The sequence below is a fragment of the Octopus bimaculoides genome, chromosome 13, assembly GCF_046866305.1.
Source record: "Octopus bimaculoides isolate indiv1 chromosome 13, ASM4686630v1, whole genome shotgun sequence".
In the NCBI taxonomy this organism is placed as follows: domain Eukaryota; kingdom Metazoa; phylum Mollusca; class Cephalopoda; order Octopoda; family Octopodidae; genus Octopus; species Octopus bimaculoides.
In genome coordinates, this window is record NC_142940.1 from 65,372,374 (window position 1) to 65,391,949 (window position 19,576).

Below are 19,576 nucleotides of genomic sequence, written 5' to 3' on the forward strand. Positions count from 1 at the left end.
CAACTCTTCTCAACTCTTTTTCAAGCCTAGCATCTGCACAATACTTTAGCAAAAAACAGATGTGTTGCCATGGTCACGGGCACTTCCTGTGCGTTGGAAAGGAAATTTGAGATCGCTGAAAGAGTTGATGGGAAAATGAAAACCGAAGACAAGTTAATCAAGTGCAAGAAGTCATTTTGTGGAGAAATAAGGTTGAAGGAACCATGATAACTCGTCATGTTCCACTCAGTCAGTATAAGAGGGGGAGGGGTAGATTTTATGGTATTGGTTGTTGTTGTAGTCGTTGGGTTTCAGGTTGTGTTTGGTTGAGCAGATTTATGTTCAAAGATATTCCAGCCCGCACCATCTACATGATTGGCAAAAGTGGTTGTTTCTGTACTTAAAAAGTGAGTGGAAAGAATTTATTAAGTTGTTATTTCTAGCATTTTAAACAACCACGTTGAATCTCGCAGGTCATAAATTTGGCAGCACGTGACGACGTTCTGCATCAAAAGCTGATTTGAGAGTTTCTCTCATGGAATCTACTCCAATAAAGGTTGTTTTAACAGAACATCCACGCTTAAATGGATTAACTATTAAGCTGTAATTTGTGGTTATAGTGGTGGTGGTGGTGGTGGTATTTGATATTCATAGTGTATATAAATACGCACACACACACACACACACACACACACACATATATGTATTTCACTGGGGAAGACTGGTTTATGGGATTAACCTGGGATTCCCGTCCATGAAGGGTTTAACTTTATGGCGTGTCGTCAGACCCCAAAACCTGTTGGTCTCTGACCTCTTCAAAATATGGAGGGGAAAAGGCCTCGTACGAATGTAAACAAGGGGATTATCTCCCTTTGCCATTGGCTATCGACTTCCGACTGTGCCACCATCTTGCTGTCTCCAAAAAGCTACAAAGGTAAACAAGGGGATTATCTCCTTTTGCCATTGGCTATCGACTTCCGGCTACGGCGCTATCTTGTGCATCCCGAAACGCCTGCAGGAATTTCCTAAAATGCAAGCATGGCAGGAAAATGTCTGCTCTGAAGTTAAACATGCGCCCTGGCTCGAGAAAGTCTTTTAGGATTCTCGCAAACGTACGTGTATGTGTGTGTGTGTGTAATTACTATATATGAAAGCGCATTATCACTCACAAACATATTTAGGATCGCAGGCGAGGAGGTGACCTTTGTGCAGAATACTCTTTGTTCAAAGGCTTGCTCAATCAGTGCTTACTTCAGACTAAATAACAATAACAACAACGACTTCCACTTGAGACAAATGAAGAAACTATTTAATTGTTCTAATTAAAACGTCTGACGACGGTTTTATGTTTGTCTTGGTAACCATTTCACATCACACACAACCTCATACGCAATCACACAAACATGAAACACATACACTACGCTAATATAATCTATTCACTAATCCGGCAACCAAAGCTTAGCTTTAATTTTTTGTTGTGAGTTTTTATTTTTCTACACTTTATTTTCTACAATTCACCAAAAGATTCATCAATTAGTTAAACATCTGAAGAGAATTCAAAATTTACAATGGAGCTTTCTGTTATTGTTTTTATTTATATTTCAGTTAGCATCAGCTTCTTTTGTCTAATTTCTTCTCTATATATATTTCTAAGTTTATCTATCTATCTATCTATCTATCCACACACACACATATATATACATACATACATACATATATATATATATATATATATACAAACATGTATGTACATAAATATAATGAATAGAACGATAGACCTGTGAGTGTATGTATGCAGTCACCGACTCTTCCACAAACGTACATTATATATATATATATATATATATATATATATATATACATACGCATATGTATGCATGCACAGATATATTTATACATATAGAAAAATGCACACACATACACACACACACACACACTTATAATGTCTTCGTTTTTTGACATTGATCTTGAGCAAGGTTAAAGAAAATAGAGCCAAGAATAACATCATCATCATCATCATCATCATCACATGCACGCACAAAAGTTATCTGAAGGAAAAATAAAATAATAAAGAAACCTCTAAAAATATTTTCATTGTATTTCTTGGCTGATTCTGAGACTTCAATATTTATTTATTTTTTTTTTTTTTTACTTAAAGACTTCGTATTACGATTTCTCATCAAAGCATGAAATTAAAAGAAACCAGTTCTCACTCTCCCTCGCTCTCATATCTCTCTCTTCTCTCCTCTCTCTCTCTCCCTCTGTATCCCTCTCCCTGTTTCTCTTTTTGCATTTCTCTCAAAATCTCTGTTTATAGAAATTATTCGTTGTTCGTAATTTTATTGTTGTACACGCGCGCACGCACAACCACAAACACACTTAAATATGCTCTTGTATATGTATGTGTGTGTGAGTGCGTGTGTGCATATGTGTACATATGTATGATACAAACATATGTATATATGCACGTACATAGAGAGACAGGGAAGTGGGGAAACAAAAAGGAGAGAGGAGTGATCTGAACTAAGAGAAATAATTCTGGGTACTCAATGGTTTGAATATGAACAACAAAGAAAAATAAACGTGTATCTAATACAATACCACATAAATACTTGGTGCACGATAATTATGTCCTCCTGTAGAAGATATATGCAAGTATAACCAAATGGGAATGAAGACCAAAACCGCCTGAGAAGGGGAGATAATCCAAAGAACCAAAAATTTCCAAAACTTGATATGGCGTTAAGGAAAAGGACAGGTTTATAATCTGAAGATAAGACTGTCGTACACACGTGTTCCTGGCTAGATTGCCGTCGTCAGTTTGGTTATTGTTCCACCTTATGTCCGGTTTGTCTTCAAGCAACTAGTGTTCATTGCTAAGGCGTGAAAACCATGCATAAACTTGTTTTGCTCATAGCAGCATCCTTATTAGCTGTTTGAAGAATAACTGTTTTGGCAGCCGTTCTCCCCTGCAGAAAACAGAATTTCACGGAAGCACGCTGTTCTTTTGTTCCAGCCATTGCTGTTTTACACACACACTGTCAATCTGGGCAAAATAGTATATAGGTTCTCTGTTCGTACACCAGGCTAAGAATATCGTTTAGATTCGTAAAGCACACCGCATATTTTTGTGGTAAGGTCCGAGATTATCACCATTCTATATTGTAAACGAATGCTTGTGTTCCAGTTATATTGGCTTATACGCAGTGGTATACAAGAGGAGGAAGACATAAACACTGGTCATTTCATATTTTCCTTTCTCGTAGGAAAATTGACTTACAGATGTTTCCAATAGTGATTTTAGGATCGTTCTTGACAGTTTTACTCAAATAGCTAGAACTGACTCTGGCGAGAACATAACATTCTTTTCTGGTTCATTCAATTCTTCTCAACCGATCACTGGGCCGAACGAGTAAACGTATCAATAATGAACCTATAACGATTACTGGAAACAGCTGTAAGTCAGTTTCTGCAATAAAGAAAAATGTTATACCCAATATTCATGCCTTGCCTTTATATATATATATATATATATATATATATATATATAGAGAGAGAGAGAGAGAGAGAGAGAGAGAGAGAGAGAGAGAGAGAGAGAGGTATGTTTCTATGTATGTACATTTTCCATTATTTCCTGCTGTAGATTTTGTTGCCATTGGTGATAATATTTTGATGGTTGTTGATGCTGTAAAAGAAGCTCTTCCACCCCTACCCCCACCTCTTCTACATCATATTAGAAATTGTTTGTTGTCCTGATTGCTAGAAAGCGTTGATGATGGTTGTATCGTCATTGCTTTTGTTGTTGTTACGTTTGGGTGGGGGTGTGGTCGTGGGGGTGTGGCAGTAGCGATGATGCTACTGGAGTTATTTGATCTTCCCTAAAATCTACATTATTATTATTGTCATTATTATTATTATTATTATTATTATCTGTCAGTTAAAAAAAATGATAGATTATCTGATAAAGCAGTTTATCTAAATTCATACTTAAAATGTAATGACTTCTTTTGTTGGTAAGGTTATTAAATGCGCACACACACACATACACACACAAGCGCACACAAACATATATAAATACATACGACGTACGCAGACACACATAAACTCGCTCAAGCAAAAGTAAGTGTATACAAATACACATACGTATTATACATTTACAAATATAGGTACATATTTATATGTGTATATATATATATATGTATGTGTGTATATATATATATATATATGTATGTATGTATGTGTGTATATATATATATATATGTTGGTGTGTATATATATATATATATGAATACACATAGGTACACATATGTATGCGTATTTAAATTACATGTGGAATGCACGTGTGTGTGTGTGTGTGTGTGTGTGTGTGTGTGTGTGTGTGTGTGTGTGTGTGTGTGTGTTTCGCGTGTAATTAATTCCAGGGGTACGGATTTGTCACTCACTATCCCACTCTGATGAAGCGTTACATGATTACACTAAAGTTACACTTGTCTCTGATTGGCTCAAATCCAGGAGTAGATAATTCACTAGACTGAGCTGTGTTTCTCCTACTTTCTGATTAGCGCCTCCTCCTTTATTCTACGCTCCCTTTGAAGTATTTCAAAGCCCACCAATCTTTCTAATACTCGCAATATCAGGCCAGATAATTTGGTTCCGTGTACTAGTTTCATACGGCTGTGCATTTAGCAGAGCATCACAGTCCCATTGCTGAATATTTCATGCATCATTGGTTAACATTTAGCACATGATTTTCGCTCAAATCCAGTATCCATTCGTCGTACTTCATATATACACCTTCGCCTGTCGTAGAAATTTATCTATATATTCCGATTAAAATTTTCTATATGTTCACACACAAACATACACACCTGCGATTTGCAGATGATACCGTACTCATCGCTGAAATCATAGATCAGCAGCAAAGCACCGACGAGATGGACGCTCAAAACTCAGCTGTAAGCCTTACACTGAATCACATCAAAACAAAATTCATGCGCTCTCGAATCTATTACAATGTTGAATAGAGGTGGGAAGCGATTAAGCCGAAGAACTAAAGGAATATGTCTATTTTGGAGACACACTGAATATGTGCCGAGATATTTACGCTGAAATCTCGAGGAGAACAAGGGTTGGATAGAAGATGTTTACCTCGGTAAACGATGAGCTCAAAGTGAAGTTGGACAACAGACTACGTGCCAGTCTCTTCTGTCTTAGATGCACTCTTATATGCAAATGAGACGTGGAAGAGGGAAGAACATCGATTGAGTAAGACGCAAAGGGCTATGGAAAGAGCCATGCTAGGATACTCATTGCGAGAGCATGTGTGAAGTAAGATAACTCGAGAACGGAGCGACGTGAACGATGTGATCGCAAAATCCCCAAGGCTCAACTTCCACTTGTCCAGATATGCCGCAAAACTTCACAGGCAATAGGCTGACACACGCAGCAACCAAGTTTAATCCAAGAGATCTCTCATTTCGTAGTAGTGTGGATTCAAATGTCAAATGCTCGAATTTGAAAGAATTTGAAATCCGTTATCAGAACGCATTCAAATACAACGGCAGCAATTTAAAGAACCTCATGTGAAGCAGATCCCTTGAAGTACCCATCTAGAAACTCGCTACAATAAAAATTTCTTTATATTTCCATCTTAAACTCTATTAAGCTAAAGAGAACAATAGAAGTATTCTAGTGACATCTTCAAAGCAACACTGATCAGAAAGTAAAAATTTCAAATTAAATCTATTTGAAAATAGCTTCCAAAATCTTGTGTAATACTGTTAGCGTTATCTGCTTTAACTAAACAACATTACGTAGTTATAGTCACTGTTGCTATTTAAATATTTATTTAAATATTCACCTACATATAGCCACTATATAAATATTTACCTAAACATAAGCTTTATTTTATAAATATTTACCTGATGATTGCAGTGAAATATGAAAGACGTTGTGGAAATACAAACAAATACACAAACAATGATTTGTGGAAAGCCGGCTTTGATGGAGATTGATTGACTTGTATGTATTTTCTCTAAACACATTTACTGGATGTGAAGTATGTATAAGTGTACATCTGTGTGTGTGTGCGTTTGTCTCTCTGAGTATATTCTGAGGCACAGACGTGGATGTGTGGTAAGAAATTACTTTCCAACCACATGGTTCTGGGTTCAGTCCCACTGCATGGCGACTTAGGCATGTATCTTCTACTATAGCCTCAGGCTAACCAAAGCCTTGTGAGTGGATTTGGTAGACGGAAACTGAAATAGGCTTATCGTATATATATATGTATATATCTGTGTGTGCGCGTGTGTCTTTGTGTCCGAGTTTGTCCGCTCATCACCGTTTGACAACCGGTGTTGGTGTAAGTCCACATAACACTAGCAGTTAGAATAAGAACCAGGTTTTCAAATAAGTCCTGTGGTCAATTGAGCGACGAAAACACTCCAAGGCGGGGTTCTTTCATGGCCGTAGTTAAATGATTGAAACAAGTATATATATATATATATATATATATATCTATATATATATATATATATATATACACGCGCGCACACGCACATATATTCAAAATTCAAATAAGTTATCTTCAGAAGAAATAATAATGAAGTGGCCAGCAAACAATCCAAATATGCAAAATATATATATATTAAACAATATGTACCTGTTTGCTTGAAAGAAGATTTAAAACTCTCCAAACTCTCACTATATGTAAACTCGCACGGAGAAATTAGGAAATGCATTTAGAAAAACGGTTGTCCCCATTCGTAAGACTACTCTCCTCTTTGTAGTTTTACGGGGATGACCGGTTTTCTAAATGTATTTGCTACGTTCTCTGTGCGAGTTTACATATAGTGAGAGATGCTGTGTTCATTATTATTATTATTGTTATTATTATTATTATTATTGTTATTATTATTATTATTATTATTATTATGTTTGACTTTTGCTTTACATCTGTACAAGTTGGCTCCAAGTCTCACCCAGTGGGGCACCTGACGGGTGCGGCTCCTTCTTCATTATTTCCAGTCCCGTTCACACCATTATCGTCAGTTTGTTTGCTTGACATTTTCACTCACAAACGAGGTGTGTTTTTAGGTTACTACCAACTGGTATTTTTATTGAGACACCATCTCTATCAAGGTAGTACGCCAAGGTGGCAGAGGCCTTGCTCCCCTGGTTTTGAACTCTGAGTGGTTTTTCTGCTAGGCTGCTTGCCATCCAAGGCTCACTAGTACACCCAACCCAGAGCACTGGTTATGTGAAGGCGCCAGATACTCACCTCTTCCTACTCTTTTCCTGTTGGTTTGGCGAAGGAGTCGGGTTTGACTGTCAGAGGATACGTCTTGCGCAGGCCATTGGGGCATTTTATACGTAATGGGCGCTCAACTCCCCTCACCACCCTGACATTGGCAAAAAGGAAAAAAACCCATTATTATTATCATTATTGTTGTTATTATCATCATCATTATTATTTCAAATTTAGCCACACGTCCAGCCAGAGGGTTTGGTCGATCACCAACCCCTGTGCTTGACTGATACTTATTTCATTGACCCCAAAAGGATGAAAGACAAAGTTGGTATCAGCACAATCTGAGCTTTGCACGCAAATAGTCAGAGGAAACGATGCTAGCGTTTAATAATAATAATAATAATAATAATAATAATAGTAGTAGTAGAACATAGGCAAAGTTTGGCTATATATGGAGGAAATATTGCGTTACTTTATCCATATTTGGAGAATGAAGAAAAATATAAGCGAAAGAACACAAGGTGTTCTTTTATATTACAAAATATTAAAGACCTAAATATATTATACATTGTAACACATTCTCCGTGAGAGAAAGCAATTTTCGATTTGTGCATTTGCTGGTTCAATGTTTGCAAATTGATGCATGTTTCGTTCAATATATGGTTAAAAAAAACAACCTAGGCATTTAGGAATATTTCATCAGATGAAGTAATTATTTTGTTCTCCCAAAACTTAATTAGGCGTTTGTTTTATGCTTAAATTGTGATGGTCTAATAATAAGGAAGCCTGTATGATGACTGTAATTGGTACACAATTCAGTACTCAATTTCTGCTGGCCTAATAAGTTGGGAGTCTGTGTTAAGAGTGTAGCGAGTACACAATTCCATACATTGAGGTGGAAGTAAAACGTGCAGTAAATCACACATTTCCTGTTTAATTATAAGTTTCGATGAAGAGGTGTGTGCACATAAAGAACTATGATTGAAAGCGACAGAAGAGATGGGAAGTGGGGAGACGAATGTAAGATGGAAAGAGACGACCGACCGCTTACTTATAGAAGCTTATACAAACATATACAGATGTGCATGTGTGTGTGTGTGTGTGTGTGTGTGTGTGTGTGTGTGTTATATTATTAAGGTTCATAAACAATCACTAGTTGTTGGTTGTCTATATATTTCTTTTTATTCTCCCAATTTTTCATCGAATCACGTGTCTTTATGGGCTTTGATATGACTTCGAAAATATAACAATAAACTCTTGCAAAACAAAATAATGTGTTTGGGGGGGATGGGGGTTGTGTTTGTGTTTCATTTAGTTATAAGGATTCATTAGAATCAGCACACATCAACACTTACAGCTATAGAAACGGTTAGGTACGATAGAACTCAGTTTGATAAACAAGATCAAAGTCATCAGGTGTGGGTAAGATACTGTAGATATGCAAGGACCAAATCCAATCTCAGCCATAGACCCGACTCACCAATGGCTTTTTCATGTGGTGTACGTATAAAATAAAACAAAAACATAAATGGCGTTTAAAATTTTCGATAGTTGTTTCAGTAGGGGATGGTGGCGGTACCGCTGCTGCGATTGCTGCTGTTTAACCATAGGTCTGTCTTGGTTGAACAAAGTTTTGATTAAAAGATTTCTAGACGAGAGCAGTCCGTCTTTTTCTTGTTTGTATGGAAAACCATCGTCACATTATCCATTTTTTTCTTAAAACGATAGAATGTGATTTGAGGAAGGTCTAATTGCTATTTCTAGCAGGTTGAATGGACACTTAGTTCTGTCTTCTTTCTTTGCTAATGTGCACTAATTGTGTCTGTGTGTAAATGTGTGGGTGTGATGTGTGCGTTTTGATTTTGTATTTTTGTTATATATTCATAAATGAATGCCTCCATCTGCAATGTTGTTCTTGTTGTTGAATTTCGGTGTAGTGTTTTTATTGTAGTTGTTCGAACGAAAAAAAAAATTGATCAACGACTTTTTGCTTGTGACTATTCAATAATTCGTTCAGACATTGTCATAGGCCGATATCATCGAAGGCATTCTAATGAGATTGCTAGAAACGACAGCTAAATGTCTGTTTTAAAAGAACATCTTTCATCTTAAAGGATTGATAATCCTGGCCTGAACATACCGTGTGTTTTGTTCTTCTATTGGTTTCCGCTCTTGGACGATGTGACAATATTAAAGCCAGCATTTTTACTTCATGAAGACAATTCTCTCACTCCAGTCTTGAACTAAAATTTTAAGATTTCACCGAGAGATTTGGGATTTGAAGGGGACAAATTTGTTTTGAGGTTGAAAAAATTATCGATGCTAGTTCGAACCAGTGTTGCTAGATTTAGTTTCACTTTTATTCTTTTGAAACAGTGTTAAATTTATTCAAAGCTTTTATTATTTTCCCATGAACTTTATTCCATACAAACTATATTTTTCCTATCATTTGTGGCAGGAAATGGAATGAATCTAGTGAAATATTAAGTGCGGGGTGGGGTTTAAAAGAGGAAATTTGAAATGAAGAAAATTTATGAGTGTACTTCTGTTGGAAAGTTAAAAGAAAACTGTTTTAAAATTCTGAATTTGGGAGAGGGGAATAAAATTATAAAATGTTGTTTCTGTATTATAAATCAGTTTTGTTTGCAAGAAAAGTATAAACGACCCATATTTTGCTAAGCTCAGGTTTTAATATGGATTTTCTAAAGCCATAAATTATATTTTCAAATCTGCGTTGCAATTAGAACCTGGTGCTCCGTATAAGTGCACCAGAACAACCCGTTTGGAAACCAATGCTCAAGATTATAAGTTTTTTTATTATTATTATTAAACCAAGCATTTATTTTGTCGAAAATTTCTTCTTTTTTAATTTTTGGAAAATGAGCGACAGAATGAAAATAAGTCTGCCTGGTGGTCGATGAAAAGATATTTACGTATAGATCTCTTCGATTAGGGTTGACATTTATCTAAGCAGAAACAACAACAGCAATTTGATGATGATGGTGTAATACATGCACACATTCTTAGAGACGCAGTAAATTCAATATTTTCTGATTTCCATCGTTACAATATATTCTTAATTCATTTCTTTCGACCCTCTTTAACCATCATGTGTGTAGATGTATGTGTGTGCGCGTGCATGCGTGTCTATGTGCGTATGTGTTTGAGTGTGCGTGCGCAGTTCTTTTCTTTCTCTTGAATATTTGATTAAGAGGTATTGATATGGTGAAGATTTTCCAAAGAATTTGATTCCAACTTAGATGTCTTTACTGGATTCTATAAAATTTTACAATATCACTTAATATCCTTTCGCATTTGTAAATGCATGCATTAGACGTGCATGCTTATATACAATTATACATATATATATATATATGCATATATATTTATATATATATATAAATATAAATATGCATATATATATTTATACATACATACATACATATATATATATATATATGTATATGTTACATATATATATATATATATGTATATGTTACATATATATATATATATATATATATATGTTACATATATATATATATATATATGTTACATATATATATATATATATATATATATATGTTACATATATATATATATATATATATATGTTACATATATATATATATATATATGTTACATATATATATATATATGTTACATATATATATATATATATATATGTTACATATATATATATATATATGTTACATATATATATATATATATGTTACATATATATATATATATATGTTACATATATATATATATATATATGTTATATATGTTACATATATATATATATATATATATATGTTATATATGTTACATATATATATATATATATATGTTATATATGTTACATATATATATATATATATGTTATATATGTTGCATATATATATATATATGTTATATATGTTATATATATATATATATATGTTATATATGTTGCATATATATATATATATGTTATATATGTTATATATATATATATATATGTTATATATGTTGCATATATATATATATATATATATATGTTATATATGTTACATATATATATATATATATATATATATGTTATATATATATATATATATATGTTATATATATATATATATATATGTTATATATATATATATATATATGTTACATATATATATATATATATGTTATATATGTTATAACATATATATATATATATATATATATATATATATATATATATATAGGTACACATGCACATGTATATTGTGTGTATGTATATATATAAATGTGTATGTGTGTAGGAATGTACGTATGCATAAGTCTAAACTGCTTGCATTTTCATTTACTCTTCTGCTAATAAGATATATTTCAGTATTTCTAGCAAATAGACGATGCATTTGCACAGAAACACGCGCAACGTCACACACGCGTATACACACACAAACAGATATACATAATTACACATGCTTACACATACACGTGCGCATACACTTCTTTGTACACATGCACGGTCATACACATGTCCACTTACAATTATATATACACATATGCATTTCAATGAAGACGGACACTTATGTATATATACATACAAACATACATATATATATATATATATATGTATGTATGCTTATATGCAGACACAATGTCACTCACATGCGCACATGTGCTCACAGTTATATTCATAATATATTATCTCCCTTTTTTCGTTTCAATTTTCTCCAGTTTTTCGACTCACGATAAAGAAGTACTAATGAATGGGTTTTCTTTGGAATAATTCTAAAGTATTTTTGAAATCTATACGCATACAGTTACAAAGACAATCACACATACACACACACACACACACACACACACACACACACACATATGTCGGTAGCTGTCTGGCTATATATATATATATATATATATACACACAGTTACATGCATGCCTACATACATACATACATACATACAGAGACAGATAAATATATTTACATACACGTGTGCATACGCATACACAAACATATATTCAATTATACGCATGTCGCCAATAGCTATACAACAAACTGACAGTGCCAGATAGAACCGATGCCTTCTTAGAGCAGCTCTCAGCACCCTGGATTCAACTTTGCCTTTCAACCTTCTGAGATCGATAAAATAAATCATCAGTCAAATATTGAATCGATTTAATCGAATAACTCTTGCGCTAAAATGTCTGCTTTTGTAACTAAATTAGAGCTTCTTATTTAAGGGCGGTAGCAGATCACATAGGGTTTTTTTTTTATCACTTTTTCAGGATCTTTATATTCTGAATCAAAATCGCGAGCTAGAAGAATCTTTAGCGCACAGGAAAAAAATCCTAGCGGCATTTTGTCAGACTTTATGTTCTGAGTTCAAATTCTTCAGAAATCGACTTTGCCGTTCATTCTTTTGGGGTTGATGAAATAAGTAGTAGTGGAACGCTTTTGTCGATCTAAATGATCACTCTCCCACTACAATTTGAGGCCTTGTGCTTATAGTAGAAATTTTTTTATTATTTGACTTGGCTTCGGTCTTACTCCTGGCAAGTCTTTCAATATAATGTCTGGCCTCAGTTTGGTTGGTGAAGTTTGAATGGCAGGTCCAGGTTTTTGCAAATTACCCATTGTGAATATATTGTGCTGCTCTCTCATGCCTGTTGAAATACTCTGTAGGCGCAAGAAGACTGCACATGGAGACAACATGATCAATGGTTTCATTTTGTTGTATACATACTCGACGTTGGGTTACTGCCGTTCTTTCATATATTGGCCTGGTAGTTTCTTATAGGAAGGCATTGATCTTGGGCTGCTATGATAAACCATTCTGCTTCTGATATTCAGTCAGAAGCAGAATGGTTTATCGATGGGTAAGAGCTTTGTCATCATCGTCATTATTAGCTGTCTTACGGTTTTTGCCATTGAGAGGTTTTTCCTGCCATTTATCAGTAAGAATATCTAAGGCAGCAGTTTTAGCACGGGTTTTCATACGCTTAGCTTTTTTTGCACTTGTTTCTAATATGTCTAATTCTGGAATTTGTTGTATTTGGAATTCACTTAGATACATTCTTTTGCCTGTTTTGTTATTGAGTATGATTCTTTCTTATTTTCATGTTTTGAGACAAGTTTTAACATCCAGTCCTTAGAGTTTACCAGGTAGGTGTCTAGGCCAATTGTGGCAATCTTCATTGTTAATTCCAGTTGTAAAAGTCCATGGGATCCCCCTTTTCTTGGCAGATAAAGTCGTTCTATATCTGCCTTAGAGTGGTGCACTCTATGCATTGTCAACAATTTTCGTATTTTTCTGTCAAGATTACATATTTCAGTAATTGACCAGTTAATGATATTGAAACTGTAAGACTGGTATGGCTAAATTATTGATCACTTCGATCCTGTTTCTCGCATTCAGCTCTGTCTTCAGTATTGCTCTCACCCTACGATAACATTCTCTCCTGATCCTTTCCCTCATCACTGAATGTTTGATTTTGTCCCCTTCAAATATCCCTTGGTATTTATAGCTGTCTGCTGGTTCTAACTCATTTATGACATTCTGCCGGTCAAGGTATCTTTTGCACATTTATCGAGGCCAATTGCATCCTGATGTCATCACTGAATTGTTTAATAATCGCTAGTAAGCCCTTGAGTTGTTGATCAGTTTTTGCAAAAAGCTTTAAATCATCTGCGTAAATGAGATGATTTCTATTTTTATCAAGCATTTTATCAAACATTGAGCAATTTCGAGAGAGGTATTAAGGGTAGACAAAAGAGGTGTGGTGATAGTCACCCTGGAAAATACCACATGAAATTCTTACATCTCCAGTATTAAGAGATTCATTGTCACTGTTCAAAGTCAGTTTGGTTCTCCATGATCTTATACTTACAGACAAGACGTTTTGCAGAGTAGGTGCTACTTTAAACATTTCCAGACATTTTAAATTCCAGCTACGTGGTAGACTATCATAAGCTTTTTTATAGTCTATCCAGGCTATTGACAAGTTTTTGTTGTTGTTGTTGTTTTTGTTGTTGTTGTTGTTGTTACTATTATTAAATTAATACATTCGATATATTTAATTGATATACTCAATGTATTTTATTGCTTTTTTTCCAGAATGTACACAACACAGTTCAAAATGACGCCATTCATAATATTGGGACTAATTCTACAAGTCTTGGGAGCTGCAGGTAAAAACATCTAACTTTTCTTTCCTGTTATTCATAAAATCATGCGTTCCGAATATGTCTCTCTTACAACAGCAGCAGCAGCTGGCTTGTCAAATCGCAGGGACGTGGCTTTAAGAAAGTCATATCGAATCGATCAGATTAGATTTTCTGGTTTCATTTCCCAGTTGAAAACCATTCGTTATATTCTCTAGGCTTGAGCCAATGACTGGTAATATATCGAAAACTTCCTAACTAATGAACGAATGTAGGTAAGTGACCGCCACACCGAGGACCGGAGCGCTGTCTAGCATGACTGATAGTGTCCATGACACAAGTGATTATGAGCTTGGTCACTAGGGTACCACTAACATACGGTCGCTAGCAAACATATCTGACCATATCGAGCCACTCTAACCAATGCATTTCAATCCTATATTAGCTAATATTTATGCTGTGTAGAATAGAGTTTAATACATCTCACAATCCTTTCATTAGAAAATGTCAGCAGATCTCTCTGTTTCATTCTCCCTCCCTCTCTGTTTCACTCTCTCTCTCCCTCTCTGTTTGGCGGAGACAGTGACAAGGAATTGTCGATGCAATTCAGTTTAGATTAAATTCAACATGGAGTATTTTTGTTTGAGAGCATCACATTTTCAGTTTTATCCCCGTTGTTAAGATCGACGATAAAATGGTTCATTCAAACCGAAAACCAATATCTATGTCGATGAAAAATGTACAGACGCGCACGCGCTCGTACACACACATGCATCTACATACATATAAACATACACATATGCATGTAATGTTTGGCATGTACGTAGTGTATGCATGCTTATGTGTATGTATTATGTATGTATGTTAGTTTAGTCCCTCTCTTTCTGTCTACAAAATTCAACTGCCGATATTTTGGCTCAGCCATGGCTGGGTGCAGCTCAGTGGATTCGAACCTCGAACCTTGTTGTAGCCGTGTAAATTCTTAATTGCCGAGCCATGACAGTATTTGCAGCTTGATGATAGTGAAAGTAATATGATATTTCAGTAGATAAAGTAGCGCTTAATAGAAGAAATCCTCCGAAGACCTTTCTCAACTAGTCACCAGCTTCACATAATTAGCAGGAAATATATTTTATTAATTATTTAAATAAAGGGATGAAAGGGTGGATCCTCGCAAACTTTGTAAGATATTTCAAACTGATGAGAGCACTGAATTAAGTCTGCAAATAAAAAAAGAAAAGAAAAGCGAATGGGCAACGAGAGCAGGAGACATGTGAATCGAGTGTTTGAAAAGTGCAAGCAATACAGTTTGGTAGTTCAGACGTACAGGTAACAGTTGAAGCTAAAATAGATTTGAGTTTCAGTGTCCTTATGGACCAGAAATAGTAGCTTGAGTGGGGACTTGCCAAACACTACAGCATGTTTTCTTGATATCTATGTATAAAGGAGATGCAAGTAAAATGTGACGTGCCAAGGCTACATGTCAATGAAGACTGAGTGAAGAAAGTTATGGATCAATAGAATGTGTGTATTGTATACGATAGCAAGTAAGACATTATAATATGAAAAGAAATACATGGTGTATATAATTGAAACTTGAGAGACACTAAATAAGCATAGAGCAGCAATATGTATGTCGTGATAGAAACATTATGCACGGGAGGCAGAAGTCGATGCAGCTCAGCTTGGAGATTCTCATACCAGACATACTCGACGTTTTGTTGATATCAAGGGCAAAGACACAGCACTTGCTGAAATAATGAAAATTGGAGGCTAATATGGTGTTACGTAATGTCTTGTACTATCTGACCCTACGTTCACCGAACAAGTGCTTGTTGAGAAAAGCAGCAAGTTCATATGAAATATCAAAAACTGTTTCTATCATCCTTGAAATGCTGAAAGAGCATTGAGTATCGGTATTTGGTGCAGTTGATGCCGTCAGAAACCTGGGAAATTGTTTGTTTCCGTATATCGATGCAGATAGCATAATTGAGAAGATTTAATCGATGTGGCAGTTAGTATAGGAACGCGGTTTCACGTTGGCTCCTACTTACACCAAACTCCTTGTAGTTTTATGTATTAAAACCTATCTATTGATCTACATGTTTCTCCCCTACTCCTTCAAGCATATACTTTTATGTGTGTGTGTGTGTGTGTGTGTGTGTGTGTGTGCATACGTCTGTATGCTTTTGACACACTACACTGAGCTTTTTCCTTAGCTCGACTGTTGATGACAATCGTGAATAGTGCAGTTTAGATAAAAACCTGGAGTAGACGGGCAAATTTTTATGTGATTAACATATCTAACCATATCTAATCACTCTAACCAATGTATTCTACCAGCTAATGTTTGCACTGTGTAGTTCAGATTTGATACATCTCGGGGCCCTTTCATTGGGAAATATCTATCAATCTACCACCTTATCTCTCTCTCTCTCTCTTTCTCTCTCACTCTTTCTCTCTCATTCTCTCTCTCTCTCTTTCTCTCTTTCTCTCTCTTTCTCTCTCTCTCTCTCTCTCTCTCCCCCTCTCTCTCTCTCTCTCCCCTGTGTCTCTATATTTGTCTCTGTATGTATGTACCGTATATATTCGAGTAATAGTCGATCTCATGCAAAAGTCGACCCCTTATTTTTGGCCAAAAACTGAGAATTTCCCATAGACCCCGTATAAAAGTCGGCCCTAATATTTCACGAACAACAAGACATTTGTGGGTCAAGGTAGCGTATTATCTTATACGTAGAAATAACCCTGTTACAAAACTGTGTGGCTACCTTACTGCAGCCTGCTCTACAGGTGAACGCTTGGTGCTTATAATGGAATGCTCGACGCTTATAGTAAAACACCATTTAATAGCGAGCGTTACACATCTGGTGATGGGTACAACATCACCATTACTAAAATGTATGAACAGAATATGTTGCGAGCCTGCATATATCTTCAAGCGCAGTAAACCCATGCGTTATACACTCGTTGCTTTACATGAGGAGAAACGTGTTTCACAGGCAGACAGCGCTATTGGCGAACTCTGGCAAACGCCAGTCTGAATTCGTACAAAGGCATGATTTTGGTTAACTCTAAAAATATTCAATTAATCGCTAGATCAGTGGTTTCTATGTGACCTTTATATTTTCCTTATCTCCGAATACAATAAACACATGCGTCAAACCCTCGTCTGTTTACATGGTGAGAAACGTGTTTCACAGACAGTACTATCGATGAACAACGGCAAACACCACAGTATGAATTCGTACAGAGGCATGACTTCGGTAAGCCTAAAACATATCGCTAAATCGGTGCATAGAATTGGTAATATTACTGTAATTCATTGCTTTTTCGTTTCTATTCGCTTAGAGATAAGTCGATCTTCTGCAGCTGATATGGTACTTCGGATTCTAGCAGGAATTTCACCCCCTCTAAAGTAGTATTCATGTAATATTCGACCCCATAAATTTGATCTTGAAAAATGATCTAAAAATTTCTTTTACACGAGTATATACGGTATGTTATGTTATGTTATGCATGTATGTATGTATGTATATTATGTACGTATGTATGTAATTTGTCTTTGAGTATAACCTCTTTGCATCTGAAGGCATCACTTCAATTAAATCAATGATTTTGAAAAATCAAATGAGTCTGGCCATATAGTTCGAATGGCGAATGAACGCACACATAAACAGCTGTTTTATGGCGAGCTTGCTGAGGGGAAATGCAATCGATGTAAACCTACAAAGAGGTTTAAGGGCGGCATAAGGACTGCCATGAAGTTACTTTCAATGGATCCAATGACCTTGCTGGTTTTTACGGCCTTTGGCCTATCGAGCTGGTTGGCGAACAAAAGTGTGTAGTGGACCGAAAGCTTTTGAGGAGGCCAGGATAACATATGCAAGACTCGAGAGAGATTAACAGAAGAATGTTGTGATCGGAAAGGTGAATCTCAGTGACCTTTTTTGTGTGCACAGTTTGTGACAGACCATGCCTTTCTTTTGCTGGGCTCAAATCTCATTTGTGGATCCATAAAAAACGAAGCTCTACCAACTATTCTGCCTATATTTGTGCACACGTTTCGACACCATATATGCTATAAGTTCTGCAAATCTAACAGAGGCCTCAAAAGACATTTTAAGATCCACAAAAATTGGAACTTAACTGCAGCTCATGGTGGTCCATATCAGATATGCAATCTATGCGGGCATCTTTTCAATGCATTTTCCGGTTTAAAAATCCACATCAGACACCATGATGGACCTAAGGGGTAAATAGAAGTAGTAGTCAGACTGCAGAAGTAGACAACAACCATATATGTAATAGGGAGGCTAAAGACCTGTTGGCGCCGAGCACAGGATAACTCACGTCATTCTTAGACATTTGATTATTGAATCTGGTTGAAGAAAGAGTCTATAAGAGGGAAAATTACAGTAAACATAATCTACACACTTACATATGCCTATGTGTATTGGCGAGGGCGCGTGTATAAATAAATACTGTAAATGTTTGTATGATATGGGTTTGCGTGTATGTATGTATGTATGTATGTATGTATGTACGTACGTATGCATGAATGTGTATATGTATGTATAAACAGAAAGACTGACTGACAAACAGATAGACAGACGGACACACAGACATACAGACAGACACTTGGCTCATATTGCTTCAAGTCCTATGTTTTCATATATTCAAGTCCTATGTTTCATATATTCTGCAAGTAAATGTGTGTGTTATGTTTTTCTATGTCTGTGTGCTTGCGTGTGTTCCTGCGTGCTTGCGTGTGCGCACGCACATGCGAATGAATTTCGATTTTCTTTAACAACAGCCATGGCTGGACGTAGAGCAGAGTATGACAATAGTATAAATACATGTATTATGAAGACTCTCCATTTTGGATTTCGATTTCTTTTGGGATCAACTCTTTGTCTTTAATCCTTTCAAAGACTGTAGAGCCTTTTGTTTGAAATATGTTGACACGTGACATTGAAATAGTTCTATAACGATTATAGAATGTATATAGAACTGGTTCTAATCTTATCAAAGAGTGGGAGACTGAAATAATGCGTGGAACATGTAAGGAAAGCCATTACTGGAAAAAAATATAAACCAAGTTTATTTCCTCTCGTTTAAATTTTTGCATTTAAATCTAGGAAAATATTGAATTAAGAGATGTCATACACTAGGTTATTTATGATATCGGGTTTGTGATTCA

At 35.4% G+C, this 19,576-nt stretch overlaps 1 protein-coding gene across 3 annotated transcripts in view; it reads left to right on the forward strand.

Moving 5' to 3' along the window:
• Nucleotides 1-19,576, forward strand: part of LOC106867776 (scavenger receptor cysteine-rich domain-containing protein DMBT1) — a 355,233-nt gene that overhangs the window by 160,105 nt on the left and 175,552 nt on the right. For all 3 annotated transcript variants that reach the window (XM_089362003.1, XM_089362005.1, XM_089362002.1), the window contains exon 2: nt 14,327-14,400. In XM_089362003.1, the coding sequence (XP_089218129.1) occupies nt 14,328-14,400 (73 nt within the window). In that variant the 5' untranslated portion in view covers nt 14,327. The remainder of the gene's footprint in view (nt 1-14,326; nt 14,401-19,576) is intronic.